The 21,660-nt window shown below is 42.4% G+C and overlaps 2 protein-coding genes across 2 annotated transcripts; both read left to right on the forward strand.

Moving 5' to 3' along the window:
* The first annotated feature begins 1,180 nt into the window (after window positions 1-1,180).
* Window positions 1,181-11,089, forward strand: LOC108936482 (tetraspanin-8-like). Its single transcript, XM_018755851.1, has 8 exons — window positions 1,181-1,265; window positions 3,182-3,244; window positions 3,391-3,510; window positions 3,786-3,860; window positions 3,953-4,048; window positions 5,128-5,250; window positions 9,817-9,900; window positions 11,013-11,089. The coding sequence occupies exons 1-8, from the start codon at window positions 1,209-1,211 to the stop codon at window positions 11,079-11,081; spliced, it is 687 nt and encodes a 228-aa protein (XP_018611367.1). The 5' UTR covers window positions 1,181-1,208; the 3' UTR covers window positions 11,082-11,089.
* Window positions 11,090-16,147: 5,058 nt separating this feature from the next.
* On the forward strand, window positions 16,148-21,171 carry LOC108936349 (leukocyte antigen CD37-like). Its single transcript, XM_018755682.2, has 8 exons — window positions 16,148-16,289; window positions 16,560-17,207; window positions 17,678-17,752; window positions 17,940-18,035; window positions 18,799-18,918; window positions 19,193-19,246; window positions 20,140-20,223; window positions 20,391-21,171. The coding sequence occupies exons 2-8, from the start codon at window positions 17,013-17,015 to the stop codon at window positions 20,517-20,519; spliced, it is 753 nt and encodes a 250-aa protein (XP_018611198.2). The 5' UTR covers window positions 16,148-16,289; window positions 16,560-17,012; the 3' UTR covers window positions 20,520-21,171.
* The last annotated feature ends 489 nt before the right edge of the window (window positions 21,172-21,660 follow it).

Genomic DNA, 21,660 nt, shown 5'->3' on the forward strand with positions numbered 1-21,660 from the left:
GGTTCTGAAAATGTGTGTGTGTGTGTGTGTGTGTGTGTGTGTGTGTGTGTGTGTGTGTGTGTGTGTGTGTGTGTGTGTGTGTGTGTGTGTGTGTACCTCTACTCCTTCACCTCTGTGCTTGGCATAATAGAACCATTAAGAATTTTCAGTCGAAAAAAAATGGGAAAAATGACCAGCATCTCTTGCCACCAGGTCTGCTGCTGGAAAAGTGTTCTCCACTTAAAACACTCCCTGGTGAACTCACAGACCTGCCCAGTTACTTGCAGCAATCCTGAGCCTAACCTGGCAACACAGGATGCAAGGCTGGAGGGAGGGAGGGACACACACCCAGGATGGGACACCAGTCTGTTGCAGGGCACCCCTAGCAGGACTCAAACCCCAGACCCACCAGAGAGCAGGCACAGGCCAAACCCACTGCACCACCGCACCCCTTTCTACTTATAATAATCTGTTTTTATTATAGTTAAATCATGTGTTTGTGTTGTTCTTCTGTTATGTAACATTTTTATATAAATAAATAAACCTGTAAAAAGAGAAAACAACACAATATTCAAATAAACTTTGGCATGGTTACAATAATATTTTTGTCACAAAAATAAAAAGGATCAGATCAGAATAACACAGTTTCACAGAAAGTCCCAATGTGAAAATTTACAAAAGGTGATTATTTTTTTTCTTAACCAAAATTATAAAATCTACATGCTTTCCTTAACCCAGGAAGCTTCAGTATGTGCAGTAGCAAAGGAATACAGACTTAGGGGTGAGGAGAGCAAAGGGGGAAAAGGTACCATTTACATTTACATTTACATTTATTCATTTGGCAGACGCTTTTGTCCAAAACGACGTACATCTCAGCAAAAGTACAATTTATGCATTACATTAAGAGAAGGAGACATAGCTGCAGACATGAAAGTCTCAAGCAAACCTAGTTTGTTCCCTACCACATGCTGCACCGAGGTTCATCATTCGAGTAGGTGCGTTTAGTATGGCAAGCAGTCAAGGCGAGATTTATAATTTTTAACCATTTGTCTAATAGGTTGAGAATGATGGGGATTCTATGGGCTCCTCCTGGGACCACACCCACTGGTGTGGGAAGCAGAGGAGGGACGGTGAGATCACTCTCCCATGGAAGGAGGAGCACACTCCGTGCACTACGGGCTGAGAGGTCTGGGAAGTAACGGACTGAGCAGTTCTCCCCAACAGCACACATGGCTGTCAAAAATTGCATCAAGTACTCTCTCTTCTTCTTCAATTTCCTCAGCGGGGTGAGTGCCCTTCATTTCTGCATGGAAAGAAAACATATTCTCTTTCGGCAGTTTCATTTAGAGACGTCTCCATGACTAATGTTTATTTTTATGAATCATTCCAAAGACATGAGAGCCTCACAACTGACCATTATTTCACAGTCTTGGAGTTGTTTAGCAGAATATTTTTTAATACATTAACTTTTACTTTATGACTTGAAACATGCGATGCGGAGTTAAGAAATTGGTCCTTAAATATTGAAAGGATCCAAATGACGTGTTTGAGAAAAAGGTCATTTAAAAGCTACATTGTAAATCATCACTACTGCAAGGCAACATGGGTGGCGCGGCCAACTACGCCCATGTACTGATGCGCTGCTGAAACCATCTCATTTGAAAAATGCATTACGCATATCCACAGAGAGATCAATGGTAATTGCATCAGTTTCAGAGGCAAGGTCCCAGCAACAGCTGTTGCCATGGCAGCTGAAACAGGTGTGGGCCCAGAACCATCTGAGCGATTTGATTCCCATGTAGATGAGACACATCCACTCTAGAATTCCAGTTTAAAAGATATTGGCTCATACAGTGCTGCTTGAAAGTATGTGAACCCTATTGGGATGGTCATTATTCTTGTATAAAATATTAAACTTTTAAAATCTAAATGTTAAAAGTTATTATTAAATGGTTACGATTTAGACACCTGACTCTACTTACCTGCTTGGTGTAACCAGTACAACTTGGACTTCACTCATTTTCACACCTGCACTACTTGTGCGTCTCTACTTCACACACAATTTCCTCTAAAGCAACATATGGAATTTGTCATTGCACACCTATTGTGTCATATGAGAGAGACTGCACATTTTCATTATTTTCATTCAAGTGTTTAATGCACAAGTGATTTGTGGTTTAAAGAAAGATGGAATGCAAGAAAACAGTAGTGAATTTGAAATTAGTGTACCTGTCACGCCCATGTACTCGTCCCAAGCATAAGCACCTGCGGCAGGTCTGGGAGACAGGGCATAAAAAGGCTGCCCCAAACACCCTGAATCCCGCAACCTCATCTGAGCAGACCGCAGCCTCCACGATAGCGAGCGATATTCCGAGATTTATCCCATTTCCCTGTTTCCCTGTACGCCTTCCAATGTTTCCCCAGTTTCCTGACCTGCAGCTTTTGTTCCTGGACCTCAATTTCTGCTTCTCCCCAGTAAAACCTTTGCTCATCGGTGACCTCCTGCCTGTTTTTTTACTACTCTTTAAGCCTGCCCTTTGTCTGGCTACACGCTATAATAAACAGTGCACCTGCAACTGGATCCGGTGCCTCTCTTCCTGCTCAGAACCATGACAGAATCATCTGAAAATAAAAACATCTTTATTATCAAGTCATGAGCATAACTGTGAATAGTGGCCCAGTAAGATGCACGGTGGACAGAATGAGTCCAATAGGTCTTGAAAAATTACTTTTGAAAAATTACTAAAGAATTTTCAGATATTATTGAGTACGAGTATTTGATGGGAAGTTTTAAAAAATTCACGCTAAATGACAACTTACAACGTATTTCATCAACACATAACAGGACTTCTAAATACTAAAGAACGATCAACTTGTTGCACATAACTTGAAGAGAGAGAGCTGCTGAAAAAAAACAGGTATTTCTGGTTAAGACTGAAGAATGTGAATAAGAGGGCAGTGTTCATGTTTGACTATAATTGTCAGTGTAACTTGGACTGTCTCTGAAACCACAGGGCCAGACCACAAGGACTGTAATTGCTGGTTTGATTGTATCTTTTAAAAAGGTTTTTTTTAAAATCTCTCAGGGAGAATTATTAATATGTAATTGCAGCAGAGGTTTTTGTGTTTTGGCGACATTTTACTGCTACATCATGGAAATGGTGTTTTTTTCCTTCACCTAAATGTGGTCTGTTCCTTGCAGATCTGTGGATGTATTATACTTGGTGTATCAATATACATCAAAGTAAGCAACGACAGAGATCTGGTAATAGCCTGCTTTATGCTTTACTAACCTAAAGTTCATGACATGGTATTTGTGTACACTGGATTGCATATCAGAAATAAAAGTGGACTGTTGAGGAATTGAAAGAGATAAAGAAATATAATTTCTCCACACTCTCGTTGTTGCAGACTGGCGAAATTACAAGTCCAACAGCAGACCTTCTGCTTGCTATCGGAGTGATAACAATGATCTTTGGTTTCCTTGGTTGTTGTGGTGCCATTCGTGAGAGCAAATGTATGCTCCTTCTGGTAAGAGTATCATGGTTTCCGACCACAGAGTACAACATCTTCTCACCTTGATTCTCAGGACATGCTTTTCTTTACATTCACAGGATGTGTTTTTTGCTCAGAGGTTGTGGTTTTAAAGCAACAAAACAACTGAAAGTCTGTACTTCCCGAATGTCCGACCTAGCTCATGAGAACCTGCACTCCTTGGCTTCTGTGTTTGTTTAGCACACAGTGTGATTTAAGTGTTCAAGAACAGAAGTCACTCAGAAGTTTCCCTCGGTGCCACTGTGTTTCAGTTCTTCTCTGGTCTACTCCTCGTCTTTGTTTTCCTGCTGGCCTCCGGCATCCTGGTCGTCCTATTGAAGGAGAAGGTCAGAGGAGATCTCTGTTTATTTACCTAGTTATGTCCTCTCTCCTATGCTGCTCCTCCTCCACTGTCCTAAATGGTGCGTTCACTTTTCAGTCCAAACAGTTGATTATGAAGAAAATGACGGAGCTGTCGCCTTTGAGCAATGCGACTGAAGAAGTCTGGACGATGGTGCAAGCCTTAGAGAAGCAGGTGGGATTGCCGATTAGGTTTGAAGTGAGCTGGGCATGTCGAAGAGAAAACAGCCCTTTAGTCACCTGAGAAACAAAAGTGAATGACTAAAGATGGTCAAAGTCACACACTGTTTACTCTACATTCAAGATACGCAAGACAATGCGTATATTACAATGGCTGTACACAAGGATCCAATCCAACCGACTTCACTGTGAAGCCAGAGAGAAAAAACGTCCGACATTACCATCATACATCTACATGACTCCCCAAACCACCATATCAACCACAGGGAGCCAACATGCCTATTTTATTGAGGTTCTCAAGTGAGCACCTCCCGTCATCGGTGTTCATTGAATAAGGCCCACAACACCTCAGGAAGGCTCAACAGTGCAGTCTGGCATCCCAGACCCCCCCATGTTAGATGCCCTTCACCCTCAGCAAATGTAACAATTCCCCAAGCTCAACCACTCCACTTAAACATTACACCTCCATACATACTGTACCATCACATGCTCTAAAACACTCCATCTCCACAAACTTAAACCATCCCAGATTACACCATACCTCCATACTTGCAAATAAAACTTGCTAACATGTATTATGCATTCATTTATTTGTTGACTATCTAAACTTGATTGTCCAGTGCTGGATCACAGTGATTAGTGGCTACATCCACATCCAAAGTACTGGGTGCCAGGCAACGAAGGACACACCATGCACTGGAAATCACATTTATTATTTTATCCATTTACTGTTTTATCACAACACACATGCAGAATTTTCTCGTGCCTGTAGATATATATGTATATACAGGGCAACGTGTAGCATAGTGGTTGTAACTGCTACTGCTTAATTAAAAGGCTGAGTTTGATTCCCCTCTCCTGTTGTAGTACCCTTGATCAAGGTGTTCACCCTGAATTACTCTAGTAAAAATTAGCCAGCTGTATGAATGGAGAAATGATTGTAAGTAGCTTAGTATTCAAACTTGACATGTGAAGAGGTGAAGTATTGGTGCAGTAATTCAGAGGAAGAAGGTGATTTTGCTGTGGTTAGAATGCAAGCTGCCACCCTTTAAGCCTTTGTGTTGTTGAAAGTAGGGCAAATGTTGTGGGCTGGTCAAAGGCCCCACAGACTGGGGCACCGTGGTACCTGCTTCCTGCGACTGCAAGGACAAGTCGGCCCCGTGTGAGATGTTCGGCGAGCGAGAGCTTTACAAAACGGTGAGGGCCTCTGTGTCCATACTGTGGCTTAACACTGTAAGTTGCTTTGGAGAACACACACACACACACACATTTTCAGAACCACTTGTCCCATAGGGGGTTGCGGGGAACCAGAGCCTAACCCGGCAACACAGGGCATAAGGCTGGAGGGGACACACCCAGGACAGGACACCAGTCTGTCACAAGGCACCCCAAGTGGGACTCGAACCCCAGACCCACCGGAGAGCAGGACTGTGATCCAGCCCACTGCGCCACTGCGCTCCCCCCCCCTCCTGCTTTGGAGAACAGCTTTGGCTAAATGAATAAATGTGGTCTGTGAAATAAGTAAATGTCAGTCTATAAATGCAATGCTATTTATATTTCACATCATATCTCTTATTTACTTTCACTTGCATTGTATATAACATACCTGTACAAACCACACACACACACATTTTCTGAACCGCTTGTCCCATTCGGGGTCACGGGGAGCCAGAGCCCAACCTGGCAACACAGGGCGCAAGGCTGGAGGGGGAGGGGACACACCCAGGACGGGACACCAGTCCGCCGCAAGGCACCCCAAGCGGGATTTGAACCCCAGACCCACCGGAGAGCAGGACCCGGTCCAACCCACCCCCCGACCTGTACAAACGTATAATGTCTATTTTGTACTTTATACTCTATACATATATATATATATACACACACACACACACACATTTTCAGAACCGCTTGTCCCATACGGGGTCACGGGGAACCGGAGCCTACCCGGGAACACAGGGGCGTAAGGCCAGAGGGGGAGGGAACACACCCAGGACGGGACGCCAGTCCGTCGCAAGGCACCCCAAGCGGGACTTGAACCCCAGACCCACCGGACAGCAGGACTGTGGTCCAACCCACTGCGCCACCGCACCCCCTTATTTATTTATATATATATATATATATATATATATATATATATATATATGGAGTGGGTGGATAGTGTAGTGATTAGATCGCCACCTTTCACCTGGGAAAGCTGGGGTTTGAATCCCAGTCATGGCCTACCTCCAGTAGGGGGTCCTTAGGCAAGACCTCCTTACGCTTGGTTCTGCCTACCTCGGATATGAAAGCGAAACAAACAAAGAGAGTCATGCCGGCTCAGGCGTCGCCTGGATTAACAAGGTCTGCGCCAGATGTTGGGGAACCAAGACATACTGGTGATAAGTGGGCTACTGGAACTAGAACAAGGCATGCATGGACAAGAGATGAGAATAGGGAACTGCTGGAATGCTACTACACAAGTAACCCTGGTGAAAGGGGTTACATGAAGAGGATGTGGGACCTATGGATACTTCGAAACCCAACATCAAGACTAACGCCTAATCAACTAGTAGCTCAGTGTTACAACATCTGCAAGAAACAACAGCTGTCACAACTAGAGATTGATGAGGTACAACACAAATGTTATGGCAAGGGGGAGCCAGGACAACAGGTCAGGGGGGAGATATCATCATCCCCACACTCTGAGATTGGGTACCAAACCCCAAGAACAATGAGCCCTTGTAAGCTGAATGCAAGAGCAGCTGACCTAAGAGATAAGATCATGGCTAAGAAGGACACTTGGAGCCCCTGTGGCTGATTACCAAGACCAAGTGAAGTACCTACTGAAAGTCTACTAGAAGATGTGAATGCAGCACTATGAACAATCCCTACTGTGACCATCACTGAGACCAACCAGCTGATGTACAACACAGCAACAGTGATCCTTGAGATGCCTCTGCACAACATGGAAGCTGCTCTCAGGTATCATAGTGGCTATGATGAACAGGCATATGGCTCAGTACATGAGTGGGGCCCAGAAAGGAATTGGTAGAAACACCAGAGGAGCAAAACACCAGCTACTGGTAGACAGAACAGTCAGTCGAGACTGCAAGACCAGACAGAGCAACCTGTGCACTGTCTGGATTGACTACAAGAAAGCCTATGACTCGATGCCTCACTCATGGATCCTGGAATGCTTAGAACTGTACAAGATCAACAGGACACTAAGAGCCTTCATCAGGAACTCAATGGGGCAGTGGAAAACAACCCTAGAGGCAAACTCCAAGCAAATTGTGCAAGTCACCATCAAGAGCGGCATCTACCAAGGAGATGCGTTGTCCCCACTGCTGTTCTGCATAGGCCTGAATCCCCTCAGCCAGATCATCACCAAGACTGGCTATGGATACTGACTACGGAATGGAGTAAACATCAGTCACCTCCTCTACATGGATCACATCAAGCTGCATGCCAAGAGTGAACGAGACATCGATTCCCTGATGCACACCACCAGGATTTACAGCAATGACATCGGAATGTCATTTGGATTGGATAAGTGTAGTCGGATGGTAACAAAGAGAGGGAAGGTAGTCAGAACTGAGGGGATTGTACTACCAGAAGGCAATATAGCAGATGTTAAGGACAGCTACAAGTACCTTGGAATCCCGCAGGCGCATGGGAATCATGAAGAGGCCACAAGGAAAGCAGCAACCGCCAAATACCTGCAGAGAGTAAGGCAAGTCCTGAGAAGTCAGCTGAATGGAAAGAACAAGGTCCGGGCTATCAACACCTACGCCCTGCCGGTCATCAGATACCCCGCTGGCATAATAAGCTAGCCAAAAGAGGAGATATAAGCCACTGACATCAAGACAAGGAAGCTCTTGACAATGCATGGAGGGTTTCACCCCAAATCCAGCACCCTGAGGCTGTACGCTAAGCGGAAAGAAGGAGGCCGAGGACTAGTGAGCGTCAGAGCCACTATCCAGGATGAAACAACAAAGATCCTTGACTACATCAGGAAGATGGCCCTGACTGATGAGATGCTTAGTGAATACCTCAGGCAGCAGAAACCCGAGAAGGAGGACGAGGAAGAACAGGAACCATCATGGAAGGACAAACCCCTACTGGTATGTACCACCGGCAGATTGAAGAAGTGACTGATATCGAAAAATCATACCAGTGGCTGGACAAAGCTGGACTGAAAGACAGCACAGAGGCACTAATCATAGCAGCACAGCAACAAGCTCTAAGTACAAGATCAATAGAGGCCGGGGTCTACCACACCAGGCAAGACCCCAGGTGCAGGCTGTGCAAAGATGCCCCTGAGACAATCCAGCACATAAGAGCAGGGTGTAAGATGCTAGCAGGCAAGGCATACATGGAACGCCATAACCAACTGTCCGGCATAGTGTACAGGAACATCTGTGCCGAGTATGGGCTGGAAGTCCCAGGATCAAAGTGGGATACACCCCCAAGGGTGGTCAAAAATGACCAAGCTAAGATCCTGTGGGACTTCCAGATCCAGACTGACAAACTGGTAATGCCTAACCAATCAGACATAGTACACACACACACACACACACTTTCAGAACCACTTGTCCCATACGGGGTCGCAGGGAACCAGAGCCTACCCGGTAACACAGGGCGTAAGGCCAGAGGGGGAGGGGACACACCCAGGATGGGACACCAGTCCATCACAAGGCACCCCAAGCAGGACTCGAACCCCAGACCCATCGGAGAGCAGGACTGTGGTCCAACCCACTGCGCCACCGCACCCCCACCTCGGACATAGTAGTGGTGGACAAACAGAGGAAGAAAGCTGTAGTGATAGATGTCGCCATCCCAAGCGATGACAACATCAGAAAGAAAAAACATGAGAAGCTTGAGAAATACCAAGGACTGAGAGAGAAGCTAGAAAAGATGTGGAAGGTGAAGGCAACAGTGGTCCCTGTGGTAATTGGAACACTTGGGGCTGTGACCCCTAAGCTGGGAGAGTGGCTCCAGCAGATCCCGGGAACAACATCCAAGATCTCTGTCCAGAAGAGCATGGTCCTAGGAACAGCTAAGATACTGCGCAGAACCTTCAAGTAGAGGACCCGAGCTTGAAGGAGTAAGACCGCCCGCAAAAAGGGGGCGAGTGGGGAATTTTTTTTTATATATATATATATATATATATATATATATATATATATATTTTTTTTTTTTTTTATCTTTTATTAGCCCACTCTACTTTTATTATCTGTGTCTTGTCACTGTCATTCTGTCTGTGCTGTGGAAGTTTCTGTCACCAAGACGAATTCCTTTCATGTGTAAACATACTTGGCAATAAAAGCTCATTCATTCATTCATTCATTCAAATTATTGACCTAAGAAGTGTTAAAAACTACTGGAGACTAGAGCTCCATGTTTTCGGTGCTAGTCATGGTCACAAGCACTGTACAGCTCTCTGGAGGACATCTCATCTCCCTTAAATGTCTCTACACCCACCCTCAACTGTGACACTTCACGGTTTTATCCTACAGTTATTTTGTATGGTACTTGATTTAGTCCCCTAGTCTATTACAACAAATATCCAACATTGTGTCATTTTCACTCATCCCCTTGAAATAAGGTGCGGCTCTCAGCTCGCTCGTGCTGTATTTCTGCAAAATGAGAGAGTTAAATAGTCATGTCCCCAATCCTTATTTACTGCTTTTGCATATGTGTCCCCGTGTGCTTGATCAGGTGCTACCAGTGATGAGGTTTGCACCGAGGCCCAAGACTAACGTTTGTATTTATTCCCTCCAGCCTTGCACTGAGTTGCTGGAAACCTTCATAGAACAACATCTCACAGTAATTCTAGGAGTTCCTTTTGCTCTCGCGGTCCTGATGGTAAGAATGTTTTTCACGGGGCAAAAATTTATGTATACCTTTTAAAAGCTTTTAATATGTTTTCCCACAGACTGAAGCTAAATTAAAGCTTTTAAGCTAAATCTGTTGTCCAAGATAAATGTTTATAAATGTAATGAAAAATTGATATTGTTTTCTTACATAGAATTTATAAATCTGAAAAAATTAAGATGTTTTCACATGTATACCAACATTAAATTAGCAAAAGAAATATTTAATAATGAATGAAAATTACTTCAGGAGTTAGACGTATTAAACTGGCTATACGTTGTAGAGGATGTTGGTGTAGTTTCCATTTGGGTTTAGAGGCCGCTGGAGGGTTCACACCTACAGTCAAGCGAGGATGTCGAATACCTCTATTTAGGACACTGTGGAACAAAAAAAGAGGTGGCGGTGGGGTGGTGGGTTGACAGAAAAGCGAATATGTGGTGCATGGATGTTAGCGGGTGTTGATATGAGTTGTGCATGATTAACAGCTTGTGATGGCTAGGGGTTTGGTCTAATACTTCTCTCCCGTAATTTCATATTTACACCCTCCGAAAAGCAAACATAAACATTGAAAACAGACAAAAAACTTTCTTCACCCAACTTCTCAGAAACCAAACATTGCAATATCTGTTACTTACAGTGAAATTATACATGTATAAATTTATTTAAATGACTAACTTGCAAGATTTATTTTCAATAAAAGAAATCACTTTGTAAAAATAGAAAGATTTAATCTCAATATGTAATTCTTGCAGCTGTTTGTTAAAACAAGACTTGAAATTTCTAATACTTTTAATGTTTTAAGGAGTTCACACTGGCTTAGATTTAGAAATTATATCTGGCATGATTTAAATCTTCTGAGATGTCTTTGCATAAATATCTATAAATATAAATGTATTTGCTCTAACTTGAATCTGCAAAAAAATATGGAGCACCTGCTTAGTCTTACACATGGCACACTACAAAAACTACTGCCAAAAAAGTAGACCTTGTGTTTTTTACTTGTAAATGTACAAGTGTTGACCTTTAAATGTTCACTTGCTTTTGTAGAGGTAAAACATAAATAGAACACTAATCCAATCAATTAATTAAATTGTGTGTTTCAGATTTTGGGAATGACCTTTGCCATGATTCTCTATTGCCAAGTTGGCAGGACAGAGACAGCCACAGCTTGATATGTCTTTCTGCAGCAATGCAAAGATTTTGCTTTGGATTTCACAGTGGATACATAAAGGTGCAACTGTAAATGCATCTGAAATCCAATGTCCAGGTGCAAGGAGGCTGACTGAAGAAACAAGCTCTGTATCTGTCTATTTGCTATTCTGGTCTCTTGTATGTTGTGGACAGTGATAATCAATGTAAAGGTGTTGTCATTTCATTTATTTGTGCTGTGGAAAAAAATGAAATGATGTAAGAATTGTGAACTGGTCATGTTCATCATTGCGCAAATGCTGCCTTGGTTCCCATTTTGAATCCCACCTCTGCTCTAGTGCCCTTCATCACAGTACCCTTAGCTGATAACCATGCTGTATCAATAAGTAAATTAGTGTAAAGATGATTGCGCAACATTGGAAGTCAATCTGAACACGTGTCAGTTAAATGAAGAAGAAGACGAATTATATTGTCATCATATTATTGCTGTATTGTATCATTTCTCCTAAGGTAATGCATAATTTGCATTTTCTATGAGATGTCCGTTGCTTTGGAGAAAAGCGTCTGCTAAATTAATAAATGTAATATAATGTAATGCATTGCTGTTTCATTCTGCATTCAGATCTTGTTACAGTTGTGACTCAGTAAATGGCAGTATTATTGTCTCAGGTCTATGGCTCAGTGTATACATCCATCCAAAAATTTTGAAAATCTTTATGTATTTATTTATTTGGTGAGGGTCATGGTGGTAACAATTAAACCGGAAGAGCTCTTTATGCAGTCTCCCACTCCTCCACGGATGTCAGTAAGTTTTCCCCAGGCAGCCTGGAGAATTCTCTCTATCATATTCCAAGTCTGTCCTGGGGCCTCCTCTCAGTAGAATATTCCAGCTAGTCCTCCTGCAGGAGGCGTTCTAACTAGAAGTCCAAATAACCATTACTGGCTCTTTTTTTGACCTGGTAGGGGCAGTGATTATACATTAATGGCCTCCCTGGCCTTGAAACTCCACACCCCGTCACTGTCTGTGATCCGTACCACCTTGTAAGACGGTCGACTGACAGCACATAACTGTAGAACATGATGGTGATGTAGGCTGAGAGATTAATTGTAACACTCCTTTCCAGTCATTGAAGTCCTGCTTCACCATCACACTTCTGTATAATATTTACAATACTGCAGCTGTCGCACTAAGCTTTTGGTTGATCTCACAATTCCTTGTGCCGTCACTCAAGAGGATGACCCTGAAGCACTTAAACCCCTCCACATGGGACAGCTACCCTTCAGGATGGAGTGAAAATCCTACCTTATTCCTGGTGAGAACCATCACCTCTGCTTTAGAGGTGCTTGCCATCATCCTGATGGTGTTACATTTAGCTGAGAACTAATACAGTGCAACCCAGGGGGTGTGGTGGTGCAGCGGGCTTGGCCGGGTCCTGCTCTCTGGTGGGTCTGGGGTTTGAGTCCCACTTGGGGTGCACTGTGACAAACTGGCGTCCTGTCCTGGGTGTGTCCCCTCCCCTTCCAGCCCTGTGCCCCATGCCTCTGGGTTGGGCTCCGACTCGCCGTGACCCGGCTTGGGACAAGCTGCTTCGACAAGTGTGTGTGTGTGTGATACAGTACATGCTGAAGATTACATTCTGGTCAAGCCCTGATGCAAACAGATTTGTGACATCTAGATTATATTCTGCTTTCCACTACCATATTGCCAGATGGTTTGCTGGAATTTTTCTGATGATACACAAAGGTCACTGTAAAGGATGCGCCGGGACAGGTAAGAATTTTGTCTTAGAGAGGGGTGTTTATTCAGGGTCGTGCGGGGAATAAGACAAAAGAGGAACGGGTAGACCGTAAGGGGGCTTCGAGCGTGGGGTTGCGATCGGGGTCGGTGTCGTGGCTGTGGTCGTCTCGGGTCGTTCTGTCTCAGCGGCTCCTCCGTCTCTCTCTCTCGTTCACTAGCGGGTCTGGGGAAAGAAATAGAGGTTGTGATCAGTCCCAGCTGCTGCTGGCCCGTCCCTGACTCTGCCCCCTCTTCCAACCGCCCCGGCGTGCTACAGTCACTTTCCAGAGCCTCACCAAACTCGTGCCACATCCAGGATTTTGCTTCTGTAACTGCTGTTGTAATAGCCTTTTTTCACCTGTCGGCAGCTTTCTACCAGTCTTGAGTCCTTTATGTTAATAATGTTTGGTAGGCATCTTTCTTTAACCTGACAGCTTTTTTCACAGTCCACCAATGGGTTCTTTCTCCACTATTATGACAGGGCCAAACTATCTTCCAACCACAGCCCGTTGAATCAGTATCCTAAGAGTTGTCTTGAACAACAGCTGTTCAAACTCCATGTTTCTGACTACCTTCCAAATGCAGCAGTAACATTTGTGCAGATGGGAGTTTAAACACATCTATGAACCATGATTTCCAGCAGATTTTCCTAGGATACTATTCCCTTGGACTTCTCTGCTCTTTTCAGTGGTACAAAGCTGAAAGGTGGTAATGGGTTGACAGCTCAGCACCAAGCTTCAACACATGTCCAGAGATGAGACACTGACTGACTGAAACCGCTTGTCCCAAGTGGGGTTGCAGCAAGCTGGAGTCTAATCCAGCAACACAGGGCGCAAGGCTTCAGGGGGAGAGGACACACCCAGGACAGGACACCAGTCTGTCACAGGGCACCCCAAGTGGGACTTGAACTCCAGACCCACTAGAGAGCAGCACCTGACCAAACCCACTGTGCCACCACACTCCTCCATGAAGTCATTCACCATCCTTTAATATAAGGCATACTGGTACCGATAGTGTACTGTCCATGGGAAATGTTGTGTCTGAACACAGTGTATCAGCTATGTGCTCAGACACAATGTTTGCTATGGCCAATCTGTGACCCACACAGAAGTCTAACAACTCCCCACTTGAGTTCAGATCAAGCAACCTATTTTTTAACATTACAGCCCTCCAGGTTTCCATATCATTACCCAAACCTGCACTGAACTCCTAGATAGACTATGAAATCTGAAGATGGTATACTTTCTGGCACTCCATCCACTATCTCTAAAAGGCTTGATACACTGTACAGCTGTTTGGTGTTGAATCTTTCCCCAGTGTGCAGCTGCATTTACAGTGAATGAGCCTCTCATCCACTGAGACAAACTCCAGCTGTGCAACACTCATCCATGAGCTTGTGAGTGCCCCCACATTTGCCTGAGTCTGTCACATGGGGCAACACCAGAGAAGCAGGAAGCCCATCCCCAATTAAAAAGTCTGGTACTAGAGCCAATAGTGTCTGTGGAGATAGAGATATCTAATATATCTAGTACTTCCTTTCTCCAGCTTATTCCCTATCAGTTTGGTGATTTCCCATGTCGCAAGAGGCATTTTCCATTGCTTTGGTCTAAGTCGCATAGATGTTTCTCATCTCCATGCATGGCCAGCTGACAATTTCATTAGTAAAAGATTTTCAATATCACTTTGGTAGCAGAAAATCTTAGGCCTATCAACAATTTTGACAGTAAACCAGGAATTTTGGCAGCAAATAACAGAAAGCCCTGTGGATTATTATATCAAGCAAAGAAACAAAGAACAGAAGAAAAATGCATAGGGCACTTGCTACCGTATGAAGAGAACAGATCAGAACAATAATTATAATGGCTGGGAAATAAGTTATAAAAGGTTATACAGTTATAAGGCCAGGGCTCAGTATCTGTAAAGGTCAGGATGTTTTATGACACCTCCAGTCTGAAGCCAGGTGAAAGTATTCAACTTCCTCTGCAAAAAACTGCGAAAAAGTACAACTACAAAAATGTGTTGAAGTCAGAATGACCAAACTGCAACAATAAAACAGCACAACATCAGTAAATCTCAATCATTCACTCACTCACTCACTCACTCACTCACTCACTCACTCATTTGTTCTAATCAAGGTCACAGTGAAATAAAGACATTACAATATTAAATCATTATAAATAAAAACCATAAAGTCAAGTTAATGGGCTATTTACTTACTCATCAGCCCATTAGAATGTGCTAATATATTAACATTATGTGAACTATAGAAAGCAAGTTCATTTTTTTCCTGTAATCATTGGTGCATAAATGTTATTAAATGCAGTCTTTATACAAACTACACAACTTCCTGATACAGGAAATAAGAGTATCGGAAATATCTTGCACGTCAGTTTCTTAGAATTTTACTGCCTTGCGGTCAAAGTGCTTGCGGTATTAATAACTTAAATTCAGTGCAGCCTGTGAACTCCTCTTTCCACAGAGAAAACCACACTAGTAATGTACTCCTGCATGAAAGTAAAGCTGAAGTGACAGTAATCGACAGGCCTGTCAACATTTTGATTGTTACATTTGGCAAATACTGGAATAACAAACACTATGAAGTATATATACATAGAATATGTATGTTCAATAAATATTCAATGGTATTTTCTACCATGTGAACTTTACCACAAGCCTGACATTTGTTCAAAGTCAGTGGGAAGGTAATTATGGTGTCTTTTACTCTCGGACAATAGAAATGTCACGCCATGCCCTCATCGGCAATCGACCATACCTGCCTCTGATCAGCAGGACTAGGTATAAAAGGAGCACCGTCAGCACACTGGGTTGTGGAATCTTACAACGCTGACCTGCCTGGCTTGTAATTCAGTAATCTACTGCCAGTTCCATATTCCCTCTAGTGCCATTTCTTTTCCTTGTTTCTGACCCCTGCTTTTTCCCTTGGTTACTGAGATCTGATTTGTCCTGGATAATGACGTCTGCGCCTCGGAAGACCCACGTCTGCCCCTGACCTCCATTCTCTGCCTTATCCCATGACTGCCCCAGAATAAACGTACCCGCACTTGGGTCCAAACCCCAACCTCCTGTCTCCCGCCCCTGTTCGTGACAAGAAAAGTAAGGTAAAGACAAACCTTTGGTAATTTTTACAGTATCAGTTCAGGGTGAGCACCATTTGCAGAGATTTGTACAAACGACAGCTTAATAGTATAGTGCCAGCACAGTTTCACTTCAGAAACAGGAAATCTGCTATCTTCACCCTTCCCATCTCCCCACCCTGTCAAAACGGGCTTTATAAACCAGATCAGAGTCAGATTCTGCCTCTGTTGAGTTGCAGCACAGATATTATACACATTATTCTTGAATGAGAACTTCATTCCCTTGAGTTGCGTGGACAATGGTACAGGAGAACACATGTCTCAGGCGACTAAGCATTGGCTTCAGTGCCATTCTGGGGGTCAGTAATATTTCTTATTTACAATTTGAGAAAAAAATGTAAAGAAAAAAGTATTTTTGTTTGGTTTTGAGATAGCATATTTTTACTTTTTCAAGATGTCTATTGAAAGACATGGTCTGTGATCATGTTGGAATGACTAAAACATATTTAAAATCTAAAAGCAGTATTAATATAAAGGCATCAAAAAAAACTTCTAATGAAAATTGTTTTTTTTTTTTTTTAAATCTTCATAACTACCTATACAGACAAGCAATTTTCTGTCTTGTTTAGCTTTTGGGAGCCATTCTCGTTAGTTTGGGGGCCCTTGTACATGCTCACGAAAAGGAGGTTGAACAGGTGAGACCCAAAAGAGATTCTATTATCTCAGGAGAACATTTTCAAATACTTTGACACACATTTTACCCAATTCATTTTACATACAGTAAATAACTATCTAAAGTACTTGCTGTGAAATGCACATTTCTTCACCTTGTGTTGGATATTGTTATGGGGATAACATCTCTTAAATGGATGAATAACAATGTATATTATTAGAAGGATATTTCTGCTGCCCCAAGAATGGTCAATTCTGTTTTCTTGCCATGAAAAAGATGTTCATGCTATATTGGAGACAAATGTAGATAAAAATAAATAAAAATAGGTATATAAATATCAATATGTTAGATAAAAATAGCAACTAAACAAAATGTGTTTATTAAATAAAATAACATTTTAAACTGATGGATGACAACAGCCAGACAAGAACAAAGTTTTCCTATAGGCTTACTTGATGATTCCCATTTGTTTACTTGTGCCCAGTCTGAGAAAAATACCTTTGTGGGAGCAACTCTGTGTTGTGTTTTTGGATCGCTTACCCTGGGAGCCTGCCTTATTGGCATTTATGGTGCATACAAGGAGAAGAAGATACCCTTGAGAATCGTAAGAGTTCCCCAGATCATTACTTGGCAAACGTTCCATGATGTGGAGGTGGAACATCTGTTCATCTAGGTTTCTGTTCATCTATGCTTTACTATAGCAGGAATAAATATACTGTATTTCTGCAGCAGTGAAATCTGCCTTTCTGTCGGGGCCACTTAATTCTTTTGTGTCCTTTCTCTTTTTCTTCATTTAGCTCTTGTGCAATAAAATTTCACAAAGTTGTGACTGTGAAAATTTTCCTTAGTATAGAAAAAAATCAGCTGAATGATATATTAAAATATCAAAAATTTAAACCCACTCTATACAGTATATATTTCTCAGTTCTGACATTCTGCCATCTAAGTAAATATATATGTTAATGTGTATAATGAGAGTCTTATTAACCTCATTAACCTGAAATTGTATTTCTAATCACACATTGAAAAATGTAACTGGACAGAGAACTAAGAATGCTTTCTTTTTCATTTTAGTATTTTGGGATTTTGATTGGTGAAATACTTTACATCTTGTATTTTATAGTACAACTGGTATCCCTTAAAAGCAAGGTACGTGATGTGTCAAATCGATTGCCTGCTATAATTATAATTGTACGCATTAAGTAATTTGATTTGTTCACTCATTCACTTTTTCTAGAAATTCCAAATGTGCCTTCTACTCAGTTAACAGACCTGCAAATGAAAATGCAGATTTTAGTTAATTTGGTCTGTCACCTCTTCATATGTTTATTTACAGATAAATGAGCAGCTGGATGCTGAATTCAAAAGCATGAAAACACTAAACTCTGCACCTGATGAAATACAAGAAAATTTTAGAAAAATTCAGACAGGGGTAAAAACTTTTTCCTTTTGTATTCAGAAACATTTCTGATTTTATGTCACGATGCCTGTCATTAAGACCCCCTTAGATAAGTCATTACCCCCACAGAGGGATGCATTTTGACTCTAAATCTGCGCATGTGCTTTATCATTTCATATAAAATGTATTTTATTATTTTAAATTATTTTTTCATATTGATATCTTGGGGGCACAGGGGCACGGTGGCGCAGTGGGTTGGACCGCAGTCCTGCTCTCTGGTGGGTCTGGGGTTCGAGTCCCGCTTGGGGTGCCTTGCGACGGACTGGTGTCCTGTCCTGGGTGTGTCCCCTCCCACTCTGGCCTTGCGCCCTGTGTTGCCGGGTAGGCTCTGGTTCCCCGTGACCCCATATGGGACAAGCGGTTCAGAAAAAAAAAAAATATTGATATCTTTTACAATACAATACTGTGTGTTCTCTAGAACATTTGTTCAGGCTACTTCTGCATTCAGATGGCGGTGGTGCCAGACTGTGCATACAGCACCCTAAGTATACTTTTTACTGTAAAGTCAAAAATGCTTAAACATAACTTTGGCATTTTGTCTTAAATATTTGTGGCTTTTGGTACGAACTGATGACAATGTTTAGTTCAAGAAGAGAGAAAATTAGTGATGCTCTCTCTACATTAATAAAGTTTTTCATTATTTCCTATAAGACAAATAACCCAAATTTCTAAAATGCAGACACTAAACAATTCACGTTTTTCTCTGATCTTTTTCCTTCTTGGCCACTAACAAAAGTTTGAGTGTTGCGGGTATTTCGGTTACCAAGACTGGGTAGATGAAATTCCGGAATCATGCAAGTGCCCATCACTCGATTTGGCTAAATCGATATGTCAGACTGTGAAAACGAAAAAAAAGGTAAGTGTGTCATTGCATAAATAAGAACCAAACTCTTGGGGAGGAAAAGTGTACTAGAAATAGAGCTGAATGAGCCAAGTCAAAAACTTGTAGAACTTGTTCATGCCAATATAAATAGGTCTCTCTTTGACAAAATACTACTTTGCTTTGAAAAACTATTGAAATAAAAATGTATGTCAATTCAACTTCCTCGCTATTCCCAAGCCTAAGACTGTAATCACAGTGTCCGCGTCTGCTTGTCTGCTGAGATTATTTGTTTTAAAATCTCTTTTAGACATATAGCTATGGTTTCCAGGAAAAATACGTGGAGGTGCAGGTGTACAAGGAGGTAAGGAGGACTTAGTCACTGTTCCTTGGGTGCAACTGTGACTTGACTGTTCATGTCACATCTCTTGTTCAACCAGCAAACACTGGAAGAAAATTGGACACATTTTCAAACAAATCAATCTTTCTAAGTACGGAAATAGAATTGTTCTAAAGATGCCAATTTCCCCCTTTTCATATTTAGTCAAAACATGAAAAGTCATGAAAAGGGTTCAAATTAAAAGTGGGAGTACTGTAAATCTATGTCCCTATAATTTTATTAAAAAATGTATCTTTTTATGTCTCTGTTGCTGAGAAAAGCAACAGGAGCACTAAGAATTACAACTGATTTTGCAGTGGTTAGAGCCTTTGCAACTGAAGGTTGTTGGTTGGAATGTCACCAACTGCTATAGTACCCTTGAGCAAGGTACTTACCCTTAACTGTTCCAGTGAAATTGCCCCCCTGCATAAGTGGGGAGAAAAAAAAATCAGCTAAACGTGAATAGCAAAAGTTGTGGGGCAGCTGGAAGCATAGTGGTTAGAGCTGCAAAAGTTGCAGGTTTGAATCCCACCTACTACAGTAGTACCCTGGAATAAGGTACTTATCCTCAATTGGTTCAGTAAAAATGACTCAGCTGTATAAAAGGGTGAGTGACTCTAGATAGTTTAACGTTGTAGGAATGTATCAGCTAAATGTTAAATAGTGTCTCTGTGTTGTAGTGAAACAAGTTCATCTGTTTTAAAGTAGGGTGCAGCAGCTGGCAAGTGAAATACGTTTCCCAAACTTCTTTTAAAGATTTGGTTCCGTATACACACACACACACACACACACACACACGACAATAAGAATGAGCACAGACATTTGTAATACTTTGTGTCTTTTGCATAATAAGGAGGGTAACGCCTTTCTGTCCGCAGCCTTGTGGTCCTGCGATTTCCCAGTATATGGCCTCTGGAGTGAATGCAGTTTTTGGATTTGCTTCTACTTTTCTCGTGGTCATGGTACGTTTTGATTCCTTTTGCACTCTTACCAGCACGCGTGTGGGTGGCACCTCTACTGGACCTGGGTTTCATGACAAATGCAATGACCTCCCTCTCTTGTTGTCGTCACGGAGTTGTATGCTCTGCCTCTACTTATTTCTTGTTCAATGTCCACCTTTACTTTACAGATTGTTTCAGCCCTATTGTCTATAGGACTGTACCTCAGTATCGGACAGCAAGACAACACCACCGCAGTCTCTTCAGAGGATCCCAGGCTGTCCTTGAAGTTCTGCAACAATGATATCATTACTGCCTAAGAAGAAATGATACTTGAAAAACAAATGAATAAATTGTGATTTCTTTTTTTTTTGGAAAATGTAGTACGCTTTCCATTTCAGCACAGGCTGGTCTCTTTCACCTGATGGGTAAGTCTGCAGGGTGTGACAAAAGTAAGCATTCCTAATTTATGGTAAATTATTACACCCTGCAGCATGGATAAAAATACAAAATCAAAAAAATCTGACATAAGGACAAAGGTTAATAATAACCTTTCTATAAATAAAACGTGGGCTTTTTAGGACAGGAAACATGGAAGACTGGCCTGCTCTCACAATTTATGCCTGAATCATGTAACCACCCCCCTTAAGTCTCCTGAATTTGTGTCACGCGCACCTTGCCCACACCTGCCTCTCATCAAGGTGACACGGGATAAAAGGACCGGGATTCAATGCCTTCTCACAGAGCCTCACTCAAGCAACCATGACTCCTGTGTGCATAACGATTCCTGCCTCTTCGCTGTTCCCGATCTACTGGCTACTGACCTTCGCTTCATTTTACCTCTTACGTCCCTTGTCTGTCCCAAGAAACCCTGAACGCTCATCGCCTGATCCACGCCTGTCCCTGACTATGGCTCTTTGTGTTGCTCCTTGGCTTTTCTTGTTAATAAACAAAACCTGTAATTGGATCCTATTCACCATCACCCCGGTTTCCATTATTCTTGCATGACAATTTGCTATTTGAATGAAAATTTCAGCCTTTAATACCTGTATTGGCTTGATCACCCATGGTTATTACATGTATTGTTGCGGTCACTCTTATTGCAAAGTTGCTGTGCATGACTGTACATAAAATCTCAGTTAAGGGGCTTTCAGATGAATTACTTGAATCTTCTCTCATCAATCTGCTCACTTCTGGAGCTGGAGGGGGAGGGGACACACCCAGGACGGGACGCCAGTCCATCACAAGGCACCCCAAGTGGGACTCGAACCCCAGACCCACACCTGGTCCAACCCACTGCGCCACCATGCCCCCCCCTACCTAGTTTTAACTAATGAGAATTTTAATGGGCTACAATAGTGAATATTAATTAATATTGGGTCCTGTTTCAGTTATGAAATCATCACTGTTACTTGGGTGCTCCCCACTGTACCCTTGATGAAGTTCCAGTTACAGGTCACA

Source organism: Scleropages formosus, chromosome 24 (genome assembly GCF_900964775.1).
Source record: "Scleropages formosus chromosome 24, fSclFor1.1, whole genome shotgun sequence".
Taxonomy (NCBI): Eukaryota; Metazoa; Chordata; class Actinopteri; order Osteoglossiformes; family Osteoglossidae; genus Scleropages; species Scleropages formosus.